Genomic DNA, 18,629 nt, shown 5'->3' on the forward strand with positions numbered 1-18,629 from the left:
TTTACATGGGCAATATCTCTGCTCAATTGAATTCTGCTATATCTGCCAGCCAGTAGTTCTGAGGGGAAGGCATTCATACGGGTCTTTGAGAAGGCTTATCTATGTTTAGGGAAGGTGAGGAGGTATAGATAATCTGCTGGCATTCATACGGGTCTTTGAGAAGGCCTATCTATGTTTAGGGAAGGTGAGGAGGTATAGATAATCTGCTGGGCAAGTTCTCATCCCGCCACTGAGCAGGTAGAATGACCTAGATATCCTTGACAGGACATTCTGAAACTCAATATCCCAGATCCTTTGCTTAATACATTATTTGACCCTGACCAATCCCACATAGAGGATAGCCTCAGGCGAAAGACATAGGTATGGAGTTTCCTAACACAGTTCTCTCACCAACTTGAGCAGTGCCTATCCAATAATAAGGGAAGGAGACGAGAGGGCATTAAGTCGATTCTTGTCCATTTTATTAGTATTAGGTATCAAACTCTGGCCTCTAGCAAGATAGCACCCACTTCCAGTCTCAGAAATAATGTTCTTAAGAACCTGGCTTGTACCTGCTCCAGGAAAGAATAGTTAACATAGGGTCCCAGCTGTGCCCCATATAACATTTGAGCCATCGACTTCGCCTTGAATAAGTTGATATCAGCTGGAATTAACATCCATACTTTCTGCCTGTGGAAGTTGAGAGTTGCACTTCTCTGTGCCTGAGCAGCAGCATATCTAATTTAGGTGGTCTTCCTCCCAGAATTTTGAAATATGACCTCCAAATACTTGAAACATTTAACCTTCTCTATATCATGATTGTCAATCCTCGATTTCCCCCCCTCCTATTGGAGAAGGCCAAGATTTTACTTTTCTGATCATTAATGCCCAATTGCTTTTCCTTGCAATAGAGGGCTAAAGGCCTTAAGAGCTCTTCTCATCCCTACTTGTGACTGGGACAAAATAACAGCATCATCTGCATATAAAAAAACAGGACGCCATCTGTCCGCCAACTTCGAGGTGTGTATATCGAAGCCCTGCAGGCACTTTATTAAAGAGTTAACAGAAATTAAACAACAAAGGGTCCAGATTGCACCCCTCTTTGACCCCCCCTAGATGTCCTAATAGGCCTAGATAACTGGCCCTGCCTGTGGCATCTCACTGTATGACATGTTGTCATACAGTTTGATCAGCAGCAGCAAGAACCTCTTATCAATCGAGGTGCTACAAAGCCTTAACCATAGGCGTACTCTAGAAATTGAATCAAACACAGCTTTAAAGTCTACAAATGCAGTAAATAAGGTAGATTTGGAAGATCTTGAGGCTATTCTCATGATGATGGAAAACTGGGCTAAGGGAGCCCAGCCCAGTTGTCCCCCATCGTGAGAACTACCAGGCTTGCGGGCAAGCCCAATGGTTCAACAGAGGCTAACCCACCAAAGTAGCCCTCTCCTAAAATGAGGTTAGTGGAGCGAGCGCTCTGCTAACCCCGTTTTTAAGATCATGAGATGGCCTGGCTCTACACCACAGTGACTCGTGAGTAGACCCCCTGACCGGGAGGCTGCAGCAAGCCTCTCAGCATCGGGGGTCCCCCCAGAATGCCCTGTGCCTTGCGTGGGGCATCCTGGGACTTCTGGGGGCTGGATGGACTCTGATCCCTGTCGCCCCTACCAGTTCCATGACAGAACCAGTAATCGTATGGGCGGCCTCCGTGCTCATTTGCAGGGAGAGTGGGTCAAGCCCATTCTCCCTGCACAAGCCCTGCAGGCTTTCCACACAGCTTGTGTGGAGAGCCTCCCTGTGTATTTCTCAACTAAATGTTGAACAATGTTGGTCAATTGTAGATGGTCTGAAACCTGCCTGCTCATCTTCGAGGAATTGTTCCTGCTCCAACCAGTCCATGAGTTTCTGATCTAATCGCCTAGCATACATTTTGCTAATAATATTAATTAGGGCCTGTAATTAGATGAGACATTTCTATACCCTTTTTGAAGATAGGTAGCACAACTGCCAGACCCCAGTCTTCTGTTATGTAGGTTGGGGTATGCATTCTGGTATTCAGTCAAATTAGGCATGCTGGTTTATTGACTTTTGGGAAACCATATCAGTGCTTCTGTGAAATTAAATGAGCATTTTAACACCTATTTTAATTATTTGCAACATTCTTAAATCAGAATGGTGGAATGAGCTGGTGTGTGTGTGTGTGTGTGCGCGCACGCGTGTGCAGAACTTGCAGGAAGGACTTGAGAGAGAGGGTAGAGAAGTTTTAAGCGTCTTCTGTTTGTGGGGCACAATGTGCCATGCGTCTTCCTTGTGAAGGCTGTTGTTCCTCCCTGCTGATGGGAAGTTGTTAAGCCAGTAGTTGTGCTCCAGATCCCTCCAGGAGGAGTCCCTTGGCTGCTCTTCTGCATGGGGTGCTTTGTCTTTTGCAGCTGCAGAGTTGAGGTTCCTACTGGGGAGTCGTATCCAGAGGCAGGTGGTGAGGGGTGTCTGAGAACACAGATGCTACCCAACTGCCCTTCTTTCTTTTCAGAGACTCTGCGCGCTGCCACTGCTGCCCATTGTGCTTTTCACTACCTATTGTGCCCCAACACCATTTTACCCTCTTTTATTCACCCTCTTTATTTAGCAGGGGGAGAGCAACTGGCTCGATCCACCCCTAGCACAGGATCCCTCCAGTGGCTGTGGCTGGTTTCTGTCTTAGGTTTCATTTTTAGAGTGTGTGAACCTTTTGGGGGCGAGGAATCGTGTGTGTGTGTGTGTGTGTGTGTGTGTGTGTGTGTGTGTGTATCTCAGAGTTCCCTGTATTCACCCCTCTCTCCAGCAGCCCCTCGAAGTGAGGGAGATAATGAAGAAAATAAGGGGTGGAGCTGGGGGGGGCCCTCAGGAGCTGGGGCCCCCAGGTTCTTTGAACTCATCCACTTATTATAGCTACACCGCTGAGATAGATAGATAGATAGATGTGTGTGTGTGCGCGCACACACACACACACCCCTCTGTGTAAACCACTTTGGGAACTTTTGTTGAAAAGCAGTATATAAATATTTGTATTCTTTCTTTCTTGTAAGCCTGGGGTGATACATCAGAATTGCTCCTGCCTGCACATGACTGTGGGCATCAGCATGCAATCCCACATTCCCTTTCAGTGCATTCATCCAGTTTTCCTAATTGCGCAAACGTGGTTCAGACAAATGGCCCCTGGATTTTTCCAGCATTGGTGTCAGGCTTTAGCAAGGTTCTGTTCTCTGGTGCCGGAGATCAGAGTGTAGCCCAGACAGGCAAAGTTGAGGCCAGAGTTGCATCTTAAGGGCCAGAGGCAGGGGCATAGTAACTTCCAGGTGGTCAGAAGTAGGTGTGTTGTCGGAGTCAGACTGAAGGTTAAACTGCACAGGAAACAGGCATGCCAGGAGTGTGCTGCTGCTGCTGCTCACAATAACATGTTGCTCAGCCTAACTGGCTAACTCTGATGCAGTCGCATCGGCTTCGATGAGCTGGAATTGGTCTGTGGGATCAGCTGGCCAGTTACTGCACCCTAGGTAGCAAGACTTGTCGTCAACTGGGATTGTTGCAAGGGGATGCAGAGCATTGGTGGCACAAGAAGTAAGGTGGCATGAGCTGATTGCTAGGTGGCCTGGCACACGTGCTCCTGGTACCTTGCTTCAGGAGTTATGTTCTGGCCAACTCTTATCATAGTCTCAGTCAACTAAAATTGCTGGGCAGATGTGCTGTACTTGTGTAGTTGGGTTACACTGGTGCAGCTGAATTGCAAAGGCTGCACTGGACTAGGAGGCAGGAGGACAACAGGCTGTCCCTGGGGAGCTAGAATCTGACACCCACCTCCTAAGCCATAGGGCTCTGCCCTCAGACCCTGGCCAGGGACAAGAATGTCTGATTTGGGTTTGGCAATCCTAGCAGTCACCGAACCAATCAATAGGGAGTAATGTTATGACTGCAGAAGGACTGCCAGTATTCAGTGCATTCCTCCTCTGCAACCACGACCATAGCAAGGGAACAACGGCCATCCCCCCCTGGATCCCTTTAACCCTCAAGCAACAACTGCTCTCATGCAACAGCCTAGAGCAGGAATGGTCAACATGGAAACGGGGCAAGAACATAAATCATTCCCTTGGGAGATGCTGACACTCTCTTCTCCCAGCCTCCAATCTGGCTGCTGTGCTTGTGTCCCATAGAGGCTAGGACACACAGTGTATGGGCATTTCCCTTCCCCAAACAATAGTTTGGATTGGAATGGAATGGGGCAAGGGTGATGGGAGAAACCCATCAACCATGAGGCAGGAGGAATACAATCCCAATAGCTAGAAAACATGGTCACTGCCATCCCCTGCAGCAGCAGCAGGCAGAGAATCTTTGCACCTCAACACCCTTTGAAGCACCCAAGAGCAGTGGCCTGCAGCTTATCCATCTTCCTTGCCTCCGCAGCTCTACACGTGGTACATGAACCGATTACTATGTTTGCTCATTCAGAGGGAGGCTCCACTTGGTTTGCCAAAGGTCTTCACTTGCGTCATATTCAACATCACTAGTAAGTAGTAGGCTAGATGAGCCAATCACCTGGTAGGCACTGGAATGGCCCCCTGGTTGCATTGCTCCTTTCATTCCTGCTCCCATGGGCCAACTCTCCCATCCCATCACCCTTCGCATATTGCCCAATCAGGCCCAGTGATTGGCAGGCCTCCATTTGATGTGAAGGCGTCTGCATTTATCTGTTATAATTCTCACATTAAAAATGAGAGGTGGGCCAATTCCACCCTTTCAGCTGGCACCAGATTAAACTCTAGTAATATTATTGAAATGATTCCTTGAAAGAAGAGCAGGCATTATGCCATTATGAACATTCTAATCAACTTGGATGATTATAGATTAAATATTTTTGAAGGAATAAATAGCATTCTATTACATTGCATTTTAAGCTAGGCTGAAAAAGTGTATTTATTTAAATGCTAGGTGGACATAATTGGCATAGGACTGAGAGGTCAGAGATGATGCAGGCAAATGATTAATAGAACATGATGGACATAAATTAAGGAATTTGTTTCTTCCTCAAGGCCAGAAATGTGCTATTTTTGAAGAAATGTGGCAAGGCCTCTGTTTGTTCAAGCCTTGTTTGATAGGGTGGATCAAGTGACATTGACTTTGTTCTATGGCCCCATTTGGACATAACACCAAACCAGAGGTAAACATGTCAGAGGTTGGAGTTTGTGATTGTCCGAATGTGTGAAGCAGCAGTTTCGTCACCCAGCCACGGCTCTGTTTTCACTTCCAAACCTGAATTTAAACCCTCAGTTTGTAGTGGGTTTTGCTTCTGAAACCCGAGGTTAGAAGGCAACATTGTGTTGTCTGAATTCTGCTGTCAGTATAACCTAATTTTGTGTGCAAGCTCCTCCCACAACCATAGATAGGTCAGCTCAGAGCAGTTCAGAAATGCGTCAGTTCTAGGGTGGCTGCATTTCTCACTGGCCACTTCTCGGAGTTGATGCTCTGCCCTCTGCTGCTCCTTGGCAACAGGGATGCCACATCCCTGGAGTTCATGCATTTAAAGGAGCACAACTACACTGGAGCAAGCCTCTTTCCCTTGCATGCTCCTGAGCAAAAAATGGGATGGGAGGATAAGACGGAGACAGCAGGAGAGGTCTCCAACAATTCACCACTTTAGTGCTTTGTGCATAAACACATTAAGCCCTAGTCACACAAATAACTGAACACACATCTCAATTGTTTCCATCCGCTATCCCCAGTGTCCCACCTGTATTCCACACTGCTTGCTTTGAATGCACGTGCTTTATGACCACACCCCTCTGGCACATTGCTGGCTTTGCATGCACAAGGTAGATGCCTCTTCCTTTTCCTTCACATGAAGAGACCAGGGTAGCGCTCCATGCCCTGCTCCTCTGACCATCTTCTTGGAAAATCGCCACCAGCCAGGGGTGTAGCTATAATTGAGCGGATGGGTTCAAAGAACCTGGCCCCCTAAGCTCCTGAGGGCCCCCCAGCTCCACCCTTCCCTAATTTCTTCATTAGCTCCCTCATTCTGAGCCTCAGAGGGGCCACTGGGGATAGGGGTGAACACAGGCCCATGCTTCCCTAGCTACATCCCTGCCACCAGCCATGCAGTTTCAGTGTTCTACAAAGACTTCGCCATCCACAATTGGCACTGGCACCACCACAAAAATTAGCCAGAATGGGGATGGAAGAAGGAAAGTCCGTGCAAAGTTGTGGACAGAGGAAGAGACGGGGGTGCTCATGGACCTCTGGGCCTCTGATCATGTGCAGTCACAATTGCAGCAGCAGTTCAGGAACAAAGCCAACTTCAACTGGATCTCTAGGCAGATGGTGCGGGGGGGGGGGGGTGCTTCCAACGCACTGGGGCACAGTGCAAGGAAAGACTGAAGTGTGGTTTCTTCTGCAGAAGAAATTCAAGGAGGTGACCACTCATAACAAAATGTCAGAAGTGGAGCCAGGGATCGTGCTGCACTATGACCAGCTGGCATCAGTCCTCCTGGATCAGAGGGACATAACGCCCAAGAGCAAGGCTGGGAGTGGACACCCCATTCCACAGAAGAGGCAAAGGGCAAGCAAGATGGTACCGCCCACCAGCATGCCAGGGAGCAGCAGCTTCCTTCCATGGAGAACTGTAACGATCAGTCCAACCTCCCCTAAAGAGTGAACCAGAAGTAAACCCTGTCTTGACTGACAGGCAGTGACCTCTAGGGATCAGCCCCTCAGCACATGGTGGGTGAGACCTTGAGGACCTTGAGGCAGGAAGAGAAGAATGTCTTTGTTGAGAAGCAGCTAGGCGGGAAGTGAGAGAGGATGAGTGGAAGGCTTAGTGAGGAGCAATGGAGTTTTGCTGCCTCATGGTCAACAGCTAGGCTGGAGAATTCTCTCATGGAAGGACATCTGCAGATCCTTGAGAGACAGGATTGCAGGAAGCTTGAATTCTCTCCTGGAGTTTGGGGTGAGTTCAAGGGGGAAGAAAGCCAGGGCTTCTGGAAGTTTAGCCTAGAGAACAGTTTGCTAGTTAGTTCGCGTCAGGAACTTTTTTTCCTTTTCCCTTTTCCTTACAACTGTTCTATTGTGTTTATCTGTAACGTAAGTGCCCTACTAACATAAGATAGTTGAGCACTGAGCCTGTGCTCAACTATCCATCCAGGGTGCTGCAAAAGTCTCTGTAACCTTTAAATGTTCCTATATCCCTGTTCCTTGCAATTGGGGTGCCTTTTGAAGTATTATTGCAACTACTGAGTGTTTCTTTTACCTGCCACTAAAAGCTGAAAGAGCAGTCTGAAAGAGCAGTGAACTGAAGCAGTCTGTAGTATTTTGAATAAAGTTTATTTTTATTTATTTATTTGTTCTTTGCAAATCTTAACCAGTCTCTTTGAACTCAGGGAAGGAGGGCTGGGAGAAGGGCTTGTTCTGGTGCAACACATGTCTCAAGTTTGATCGCTCAGCAACTCTACCAAGTTTTCTCATCACGTGTAGGCTTGCTCATGGAAGTTTTTGTGTACTTTTCCAATAGTAAAGAGAAGGAGAATCTTCCTGGACATTCACCCAAATCCGGTGGTGGGGGGCAAACTCTGTAATAAATTAGGGTGTGGTGGCAGCAAATTAGCTGCTGATGAAACAGGAAAGTTTAAGTTAAAGGAACAGCCTTTGTTGGGAAAGCATTGAGGGAATGATTCAGCATTCCCCCCCCCCCTCACATGAGTTTGCTTTGAGACAAAGGCTGGGTTAAATCTGCTACAGGAGCTATGCCAGCCACCTCATCAGTCACTGCCTCCTCTGCCTGTTCATCACTGCAGCTCCGAACTTCCCCATTGGCCTGCTGCCTATGTTTTCTTCCCCATCCAAAGGTGAGAAACCGGACAAGTGCTGCACTTGCTTGCTTTCTGACACAAGTAAAGGGGAGAGACTTGTACACACTGTGGAAGCAGCAAGTTGCTGTGGTGTCTGTGGCTCTTTCTTCAGAACATGCTGCCTTAATGCAAACCATCTGTCCCAAAGTTACAAGCACAGCAGGGCACTGGGAGGTTCCGTATTCAACTTTCCAAGTTGGGGGCATGGCATGCCATGGATTCCTAAGTCCAAAAGTTTACAGGCTCCCTATTTTGTGCTTGCAGCTGTGCAAAGAAGTAGAAATTCATTTCCACCACCCACCCACCCCCAGCTGAAGAAAGAGCATTCTTCCGCTCCTTGTGTCCTCTACTGGGACATCGTCTCTTCCAATCTGCTAATCAAGGAACTCACAGAGCACACATGTCTGCTCACCCCTTCCTCCATAGCAGGGGAGGCAACGGGCAGGCAAATGTGCATGCTGTAAAGTCTCCAAAGTGGTGATGGGCAACATCCATTCCCTTTTCACCCTGTGAAGAAGATTTGAGCAATGGCAGGCAAAGCACCCAGCATGGCAGTGCACATCACCATGGAAATGATCCTGGAAAGCATGGAAGAGGAAGCCAGCTCGAGTGATCAATAGGCAGGCGATACTGAAAATTCTCCAAAGCTTTGGGAGTATGGGGGCAGCTGCCGCTCGTGAGGAAACTCTGAGGTTCAATGCTGCCATCATCAGATAGAATGAATTGCTTGCACACTCATAAAATGTTGTTGCAAGTGTGCAAAGAAGTACAGAAGCAATCTCATCCTTGGCACACCCACTTACAGGAGGACTTGTCCATGGACAGGCAGTGGGCACTACCAAGATAAGACAGCATTTGGCAGTCCATGGAAGATGTGTCGAAGTGGGATGACCAGCTGTTCATGGGAAGCTTCAGGATGTCCAGATAGAGCTTTTGAGTTCCTTGCAGGTGAAATGGAGCCAATTCTCCAATTCCAGTGCCGTGCCGTGCCAGTGCAGAAGTGACTGGTCATCACTCTGTACAAGTTGGCCTTTAATACAAACTATCTGATCCTCAGCAACCTGTTTATGGTAGACACCTCCACAACATGCAAGATTTTCCATGAAGTTCTCCTGCTGAATGAGCTGTTCCTGGAAGACATGATTTGGGTGGGCAACCCCCAGGAGCTGATGGCAGGGTTACAGGAGAAGGGTTTTCCAGGCCTTCTTGCGTGTATTGACAGCACAGACATTGAAATTATGGCGTCTCCTGGTGTAGTTCATGATGGGTACTATAACCACAAGCACTACTCCAGCATGACCCTGCAAGCTCTGGTGGACTCCACAGGGTGTTTCATAGATGTATACAGTTGAAATGGAGCCAGTACTACACTGCCAGGACACTGGAAGAAGCCATGACACAGGGTTGTCTGGAATAAGCCACAATCTTCTGGACATTCTCTTTTGCAGCAAAACTGAGGGCTGGAACCTTTGTTTCTACACCGCTTATCATTGTCAGTTGCAGTCAACCCTGTGATATTTGCAGACAAAAGATACAACCTTCAGAAGTGGCTCATCATCTCCTACTGTGTACCTTGGAGTGCCATGGATTGGAACTTCAACTTTTGCCACAGCAGTGTGAGAATGGTAGTGGAGTGGGCTTTGGGGAGGCTGAAGTCCAGTTGGCATGCCCTCTACACCTTGCTGGATATGGAGGAGGAGCTGGTTCGATGGGTCATAGTGACCTGCTGCATCCTTCACAACATCTGTAAGTCAAGGGGAGACATTCTGTTGCTGGACCATCCAGATCTGCCAGCCCCTCAGGCAAATGAGAGCAGCAGTGGCCAGATGCAGGAGGAAGGCAGGGGAGATGCGCCCACCCCTGTTCTGGCAGAGAGGAGTCAGAGCAGCACCAGAGAAACATGGGCAGTTGAGTTTTGTCAAGATGCACCTGGGAGTATTTTCCACCATTCCAATGGCAAGGCAGACAGGTGCATGGTGATGAAAGAGCACACCACTTTTAAAGCACAAGAGACTTGGATGCTGCAGTAGTGCACAGTGCAACTTCCATAAAAGCTACATCACCTGCAATAACCCCTTCTGTGGTAACCTTATTTTTCAGTCAATTAAACATTTGCTGTACAAATGTGATGTCTGTCTCTGTCAGTTGCACCTGTTCATCAACAGTGGGCCTTGTGTGCTGGCATGTGGTGGGAGGCCAGCAAGTCAGATGTTCTGTGTAACTTCTCCCGTGCTGTTATTTGAAAGGGGTATCACTAATTGTGCTTGCGCATGACCGTGTAGCTTGGGAGTTCTTGCAAAGGCAGTGGTGGAAGTGGTGTGAGGAAAGGGTTAAAATGTCTTTGCCCTGCCAAAGACAGGAGATCAATGCTGAAAAGTCACGATAGCACTGAGTGCGCCCCATCTAACATCACAGTCAATAGTTGTTGCTTTACTGACATGCTGATGCCTTGCCCACAGACTGGCAGTGCGAGCTAAACAGAGTTTGCTGGGATGCATCCTGAGCAGACTAGGAAGAGGGAGGGGTTCCTCTGTCCACAAGCTGGAGGTTGCCAAACCGCAGTTGATCAGTCGTCTGTGGCATGATTCTCGGCTTCACAGATTAACCACAGCTTCATCTATCTGTGGTTTCATGCTAGGTCCGAACAGGGCCTAATCTAGTTTGTAAATTTCATTTGAAATGATCTGCAGGAACTACTATTTATTGACTCCCAGATGACTGCTGTTTCTTTAAGAGTTATCACTAGAATGTTTGAAATGATAGTTATTGGCTTCCTTTGCCAATTACAATACTAGGCCTGTTCACAAATTACACTGTAAATGCAAACAAGTGTCTATTGTCTGAACATGTTTTCATTTGACTGTACATGTTGATTTTAGAAGATGACAGGGCGATTCAAATGTACTCTGTGTGCATATGTAGCGGATTTAACCCAGCCTTTGTCTCAGAGCAAGCCCACATGAGGGGAAGAAAAATGCTGAATCATCCCCATGCTCTCTGAACAAAGGCTGCTCCCCAAAAACCTTCCTGGTAGATAATACGCTGCCACCAGACCCAATTATCAGGGTCCCCACCCCACCCCTGGCTTGGGTGAATTTCCAGGGAAATTCTCTGTCTCTTAGTATTGGGAAAATACAAAAACCTTCCATGTGTGTGCTTACACATTGTGATAAAACTTGGTAGCTGAATGATCAAATTGAGACGTGTTTGCACCAGAGTAAACCCATTTCCAGCCCCCGCCTTTCCTGAATTAAAAATCCACTCAAAGAGGCTGGTTAAAATTGTAAAGAACAAAAGAGAAAAATAAACTTTATTTAAAATACTACAGACTGTTTCCGTCGGAGGCTTTCTCAGCTTTTAGTTACAGGTAAAAATACTCAGTAGATGACAAGATTCCTTCCAAAAAGCACTCTAGCTGATATTGGAGTGGCACCCTTTTAAAATCGTGGTTACCCAGTTGCAAGGAATATGGATGTAAGAAAATACAAAAGCACACTTGAAAGTTTACAGAGACTTTAGCAGTGTGCTGGATGGATGGGCACAGGCTATTGTTTCTTAGCTCACTTACGTTACAGGCACACAGTCCTAGACCAGTTGCAAGGATAAATACAGCACACGAAAGGAAAATAAAAGTCTAACGCAAACTGACTAACAATCTGTTCCTTAGGCTAAACTTCCAGAAGCCACAAGCCCTGGCTTCCTCCCCCCTTTGAACTCACCCCAAACTCCAGGAGAGAATTCAAGTCCCTGCAGTCTTATCTTCTAAGAACTGCAGTCGTCCTTTCTACAGCCATTTTCCTGGCCACGTATCCTGCTGCAAGCCCAGCCTAGCTTCAACTGAACAAAGAAACCCTTCTCTTCCTGCCTCATGGCCCTCTAGGCCCCACCCACCTGTTGCTGATTGGCTGATCCCTGGAGGTCACCAGCCTGTCAGTCAGGACAGGGTTCACTTCCGGTTCACTCTTTAGGGGAGGGGAGAGGCTGATCGTTACAGCATACAAATCAGCATGTACACTATACATAGATTGTACATATACAATCTGGCCAGACACTATCCTAAGGCAGAGGTTTCCAACCTTTTTAAATGAGTCTACCTCCTGTCGCAACTCTTCAGTTACTTATAAGTACTCCCACTGAAATTAATAGAATTAATTATTAATAGCCCATTAATGTCAATAAGACTGCTTATAAGTAACTTAATCTGGATGTAAGCCAGTGACTGGAGTAGCCTGTCTTATAACTGTAACATTTTAATGTGAGTGTGTATACTTAAAAATGTAAATTTAAGTGTTATACACTACTACAGTCACTGGCTCCCATCTACACTAAGTTCTCATAAGCAGTCTTGTTGAAATTAATGGGGCAAATTTACTTGTCCTGTGAATTTCAATGGGAGTACTCAGTGCTAATTTTCTGAAGCCTGAAAGTCAGGCCGAGGGGAGGGGTACTCCGAGCTTCAGCATGTAGCCAGCCAATCAAGAGCAGAGGAGGAGAGTCTTCACTTTCTTCTCCCTGCTTCTGCAATAGACATATCGGCTTCAGGCTGGCAATCCTCAGACAGGTAACGAATAGCCCAGCTGCAGCATGCGGAGGCGAAAGAGCTCTGAGTACCCCCTGAGAGCCCTTCAAGTATCACTAGGGGTGTTAGTACCCCCTATTGGGAACGCCTGCCCTAAGGCAATGCCTGGTAGAGCCTGGGATTGTTCTGCAAACCTCAGGGGCCAGGCCATAGTTTTTGGAGGCACAATGGGTGGCAGAGGGAAGAGGAGATTGGCAATAATCACTATTTTTTCATTATGCACACTAAACTGTGTGTGTGTGTGTGTGTGCGCACACACACACAACATTAGACTGGATGTCAGTCAGTGTATGCAGATTGTGCTGTGAAATGGCTGTTTAACATAATGTGTAAATAGGCCTTCCAACTATTAACTTCTATGGAGAACATCTACTGGCCATTAGAACCAGCTGGCCCGGTTCATTTCAAGTCCAGACCGGACTCAAACCAGACCAGCCAAGTCCTGTCCGGCCCCCATAGAACCCCGCCCCCCGGTCCAGGTCCAGACAGTTCGCGGATTTATTTATTTTTTAAAATAAAATTTAATGAATGCAAAAGTACCTTTAGCCCCTTCAGGGGACTTCCTGTATGCCATGGGGGGGGGGGCATGAGGGCTCCCCTACCCCCCGCCAGCCTCTGAAATCACCCCGCCACGGCCCAGGAGACTGATCCTTTTTGATCCGTTCGGGCCTCTGTAGTAAGCAGCGGTGGCCATGTTGGTCACCGCCACGCATGCTTAAATTACCTCTGCGAGGCCTGGCATGTCCCATGGCCTCACAGAGGCCATTTGCGCATGTGCGGAGGTGGCCAAAATGGCCACCACCGCTTACTACAGAGGCCCGAATGGGTCAAAAAGGATCAGTTTCCCGGGCCGCAGCAGTGATTTCAGAAGCCGGCAGGGGGTAGGGGAGCCCTCGTGGACCCCCCTCCCCCCTGTGGCATACAGGAAGCCCCTTGAAGGGGCTCAAGGTACTTTTGCATTCTTTTTTTTTTTTTAAATTAAAAATCCGTGAACTGTCCGGAGGTTTGGTTCTGGTCCGGACAGAACCGGGGTGGGTGGGGCGGGGGGGGTTGGTTCGATCCCAGACCACTGGACCAGTCTGCACATCCCTACTGGCCATTAAAGAACATTGTCATTCTTGTGTCAAATCCCAGACTGGCCAGGCATTCTCTTAGGGCAAAACCATAGTGAAAAGCCCATTCACTAGCAATGAGACACCAAACCCCCTGCACTATATATTTTCTCAGTATACAGTAATTCAAAATAAAGGAGAAATAATACATAGGAACATAGGAAGCTGCCATATACTGAGTCAGACCATTGGTCTATCTAGCTCAGTATTGTCTTCACAGACTGGCAGCGGCTTCTCCAAGGTTGCAGGCAGGAATCTCAGCCCTATTGTTTCAAGAGTAATTTCAACAAGTGGATGGAATAAAAACCAACAACTGGTTTGAAGTTTTTTTGTGTTTTTTTTAAAGTATCTCTCTAGCATGGAGTAGAGAGTCCAGCTCTTCTCACAATCCGCGAGAAGAGCTTCTGTTGGGCTTGTGGGGAGAGTGCTCTCCCTACAGACGAGCAGCCGCTTGTAACTGGGCGGCTAGCTCCGTCACGGGGGCTGCAGGGATCGGGGGCTGCGCGGCCCCCATGAGTCCCCGGATGCCCCACGCGAGTGTGTGAGGCATCCTGGGACTCCTGGAGAAATCGGGCTAGGCTCCCTTAGCCCGATTTCTCCTGGTCGTGTGAATAGCTTCAGTATGTTCCAGGGGAGGGAGTGGCTTAAAAATATCATTTTGTTCTTATTCATTCGTATTTAATGTGGTTATTTCAACAACGTCTGTTTAATCATAAAACATAGAATGTTTACAGTTAGAAGGATCCTTAGAGGTTGTCTAGCCAAACCTCCTTCTCAGTCCAGGAATCTGCTTAGCATCTCCAACTAATGTTCAGAATTTAAAATACTTAATTGTCTTGTTTTAATATCATTTTTTTAATCCATCCATCCATCCAATTTATATACCGCCCTTCCTAAAGTGGCTCAGGGCCAGGAGTATAGCTAGGGGAGAGGGCCCCAGTGTTTGCCCCTCTCCCCGGTGGTCCCTCACAGTGAGGGAGATAATGAAGGAAATAGGGAGAGGTAAAACTGGGGGGCCCTCAGGAGCCAGGCCCCCCAGCTTCTTTGAACCCATCTGCTCAATTATAGCTATACCCCTGAGGAGTGCGTTCCTCTTCATCTTTTCCTTTCTTTCTTCACTGACATTTGAGTAGGAAAATCTAGAACTCGAGTTGTGTACAGGTTGCCTGTCTTGGAGACTCACAGAGGAGTTCCTTTGCAATGAAGAAACTGGATGACTGTTTTAGATATTCCAAGTGTAAACACTTAATATGGATTTACAAGTAAATCCATAAGTAAAGTAAACAAACTCATATGTGTTTTTTTTAAAAATAATGGAAATTCACATTCCACGGGAGAATTTAGACTATTTTTGAAGCTTATTAAAGACTGGCAACCTGATAATCCACAAGCCTCATTGCAATCAGTGGGGCATGCTTCTGAAAAGAGTGGGGTTCAGCCTTTGGCTCATATATTCGCATGCATTCCCTTCAAGGAAGCAGATTTCATTTTTAAAACTGTAGTAACAAGGACTCGACACAAGAGTGTGTTAGCACATTTGAAAACCCCAACATTTTTCACTCTCAGGGTTCACCCAGAAATCCAGCTGTCATAAAAAGCACCATAATTGAAATTACATGTTTGTTGGTAAGTTTACCATGCTTTTTCTCCTCCCAGTATGCATGATTCAAGTACATTGTGATGAAGCCAGTCCATAAAAGTTTAGCATCTGTAATTAGTGTGTTTAGTTGTGGATACTCGTACCCACACTTAGATCTGTGTATTGTAGGAACTGTGGTTCTTCATTACATAATAGCTGGGTAGCTCACAAAGATCAGTGCAAGAAGCCCTGTAACCGTGCTGAGGGTGTAAATGCCTCTTGGACAAGTAGCTCACCCCTCACACTTCCCCCTTACTGTCAGGGTTGCTTGAAAGTAAGGCACTTTCTACCAGTACCTTCTCGCAAGGCTGTCGCTTGCTGGCTACGGGAGGAGGGCTGCCCCAATCCCATCCCTTTTCTATGGCCCTGCATGAAGGCACCAGAAACAGGGGTGGGGGCCGAGAAAGGCAGCTAATGGGCACATATCCACTAACATACCTCACAGGGTTGTTGTGAGGACAAACTTAACTATGTCTGGGCTCCTTGGAGGAAGAGCGGAATATAAATGTTAAATAAATAAATAAATAAATATCCAGAGTGTTTTTCCTTATTATTAATCAATCAATTTTTCTTTATTATCAATCAATCAAAGAGCATTGATACATGGAGGGAGAGGGAGCCTGTATGCAGTTCTCTGCCGGCGCTCACTTCCATTTATGTTTAGGGTATGGGCATTTAGTGAAATATAATTTAGTTCTCCTTCAGAAATCTGACGTGTGTGAGGCAGGAGGTAGCCCAAAGCTTCATACAATATATTTTTAAAATTAATTAATTTATTCATTCTACCGCCTGATTCCAGAGGCTCCAGGCAGGTCACAAAAACAAAGACAAACAAAACTAGCTATTAAAACAAGAATTTAAAAAATCCAACACATTCAGAAATTATAGCAATTAAAAAATCTAAATAGCAATTATTTTTTTTTAAAAAAAATCAGAAATTACAGCAATTAAAAACTCCAAACAGCAATTAAAAATTTAAAACTCAGAAATTACTAAAAGCCTGGCTAAAAAAAAAAGTGTCTTTTGAAGCCTTTTTTGCCTTTTTTGAAGGCTGGTAAAGAAGTTAAACCACGAATGTCTATAGGGAGTGCATTCCACAGCCTAGGAGCGACTACAGAGAAGGCCTGCTCCCGAGTCACCCCCAGATGAGCTGGCAGTATATGGAGACAGACTTCTCTCGATGATCTTCATGTGCAGTGGGGATCATGCAGAAGGAGGCACTCTCCTAGGTAACTCAGTCCTAAGCCGGGTTAAAATTCAAACAGAAAGAATAAAAACAAATTTTAAAAAATTAAAAGCAATAAAACTAGTTATGGCAAACAGCAAAGAAATCAACAATCCTACCACCAACCCTCCAAATAGTGCCCCCCCCTCGCAATCGCTTATGAAAAGCACAACAGAAAAAGTCATGTTTTAACCATATGTGAAGGTAGGGCTTTTCCATAGGTAGGGCTTTTCAGGTCTCTGAAGGGAGGGAGTTTCACAAAGTCGATGACACCACGGGGGAAAAAAGCCTACTCCTAGTGCACACCCAGTGCTTCTCTCACAGCAAGGACACCTGGGGCAAGACCTCAGGTGACAATCTGAGCATATGGAAAGTCATGCACAGAAGAAGGCCTCAACCATTTAAGTCTTTAAAACTAATTAGCACCTTTAATTGAGCCTGGAAACAGAAAACATGCAGATCACACAGCACTGGGGCAACATGACCCCAGTAAGCAGTTCCAGCCAACAATTGGACTGCAGGCTGCAGTCTGCAGCATTCTGTACCAGCTTAAGTGGAAACAGATCAACCTTTAAAGGGCCCATAGAGTGAAAGAAGCTGCCCCAGAACCTGAGACGCTTGGCCATTGTTCATAGGGCACATGTTCATAATCCTCACATGTTCATAATCTACATGTGAGATTAAAGGAGTTCCTGGCCCTGCTGTGCTTTGGTAAAAGGCAGGACTGTCCTTAGGGCTGGGCAGGGTGACCACCCCAGTCCCTGTTCTTTTAACCCTCATTAAACTGGAAGGGGCCTCACACTAGCTGATTTGCCCTAGGCCCTGCACCCCACCAGAGCTTTCTAAGGGCAGCCCTGATAAAAGATACCCAGATCAGGGGCCCCATGGATCATGCAGGACGGCAGGGAGCCTTTAAACTTCACTCCTGCCGTGGCATCAATCTAGACCGCCCCCTGATGTGCTATTTAGCAAGAAAAACGGATGCGCTGGTGCCAGTGGAAGCATTTCCCCCTTAGTAAATAGATTATGCAAGTGGTGGGGGGCAGTTCCAGTACAGGATTGCAGCTGGGGGAGAATTAAAAGCCTCCCTATCTCTCACCATGATCCTGATCCACAGGGCCCATAGGAAGCAATCTGACTGCTGCTTACTAAAGAATCATGGTCAGAGACATACTTAGTGTTATGTGCAGTTTGACAAATAGTCACCTGGAGACTGGTCCGAGATGAAAAGAACAGAGATGTTGGGCCCTTCTGCTGGCTCCCGAAGGGGTGGACACCTTACCGGGATGTGTAGGGGCAGGAGGGGAAGCTGCTGCATGTCTGGACCCAACGGGAGCCAGCATCACCCACCTCCATAACACAAGAAGGGCTAGGAAACTGGGGTGGGTGTGTGGCCACTCAGGGCTGTGCCATATGGCCTGACAGGCTGTCACTTGCAACAGGAGGAGGGCTGTTCCACCCCTTTGCTGTGGCACTGTGTGAGGGCCTGGAAAGGCGGCTGCCTTAGAGGTGGCCTGGAGGGCTAATGGGGAAGCAGCAGGGCCTGTAGAGGAGAAGCCAGGGGGGAGAAACACGGGAGTGCCCTGAATGCAGGGCCTTATTTTACATTTTTAAATTTATTTTACATTTTATATCCCGCTCTTCCTCCAAGAAGCCCAGAGCAGTATACTCCATATTTAAGTTTCTCCTCACAACAACCCTGTGATGTAGGTTAGGCTAAGAGAGAAGTGACTGGCCCAGAGTCACCCAGCAAGTCTCATTGGCTGAATGGGGATTTGAACTCGGGTCTCCCCCCGTCCTAGTCCAGCACTCTAACCACTACACCACACTGGCCAGGGTAATCTGGCCAGGGATGAGTTGGTCAGTGGAGAGGGGAGCTGACAGGCCCTGAAGGCTCCCCAGGAGGAGCAGGGCAACCCCTCTCCCTGACAGGTGGAGGAGGGCCAGGGTGGCTGTCAACCCCTCGTCACCACTCTGAGGCCTGTGTACCTTGAGCAGTGGACAAGCACGGAAGGATGAGGAACCACCACACGCCACAGACAGGAGCAGAGTGAGGAATCTCTGGAGCCATGTCTCCTTCCGTTTTTTGAGGAAGGATGTGTGTGCTGTGCTTTTTTCTTGTGACCCTCTTCATTTTAAAGGAACCAGACAGGTGTAGCAGCCAGAGTCCCCCCAAAGCCACACATAGAGGCACAGCCAGCAACAACCTAAAGTCATAAGA

The 18,629-nt window shown here is 47.2% G+C and overlaps 1 protein-coding gene across 1 annotated transcript in view; it reads left to right on the top strand.

Moving 5' to 3' along the window:
• The first annotated feature begins 8,920 nt into the window (after nucleotides 1-8,920).
• The window catches only part of ABCA12 (ATP binding cassette subfamily A member 12), a 244,358-nt gene continuing 234,649 nt past the window's right edge, over nucleotides 8,921-18,629 (top strand). Inside the window, exons 1-3 of the mRNA XM_053268830.1 lie at nucleotides 8,921-9,120; nucleotides 12,273-12,414; nucleotides 15,111-15,170. Of these exons, the coding sequence (XP_053124805.1) occupies nucleotides 8,921-9,120; nucleotides 12,273-12,414; nucleotides 15,111-15,170 (402 nt within the window). The remainder of the gene's footprint in view (nucleotides 9,121-12,272; nucleotides 12,415-15,110; nucleotides 15,171-18,629) is intronic.

Source organism: Hemicordylus capensis, chromosome 1 (genome assembly GCF_027244095.1).
Source record: "Hemicordylus capensis ecotype Gifberg chromosome 1, rHemCap1.1.pri, whole genome shotgun sequence".
Taxonomy (NCBI): domain Eukaryota; kingdom Metazoa; phylum Chordata; class Lepidosauria; order Squamata; family Cordylidae; genus Hemicordylus; species Hemicordylus capensis.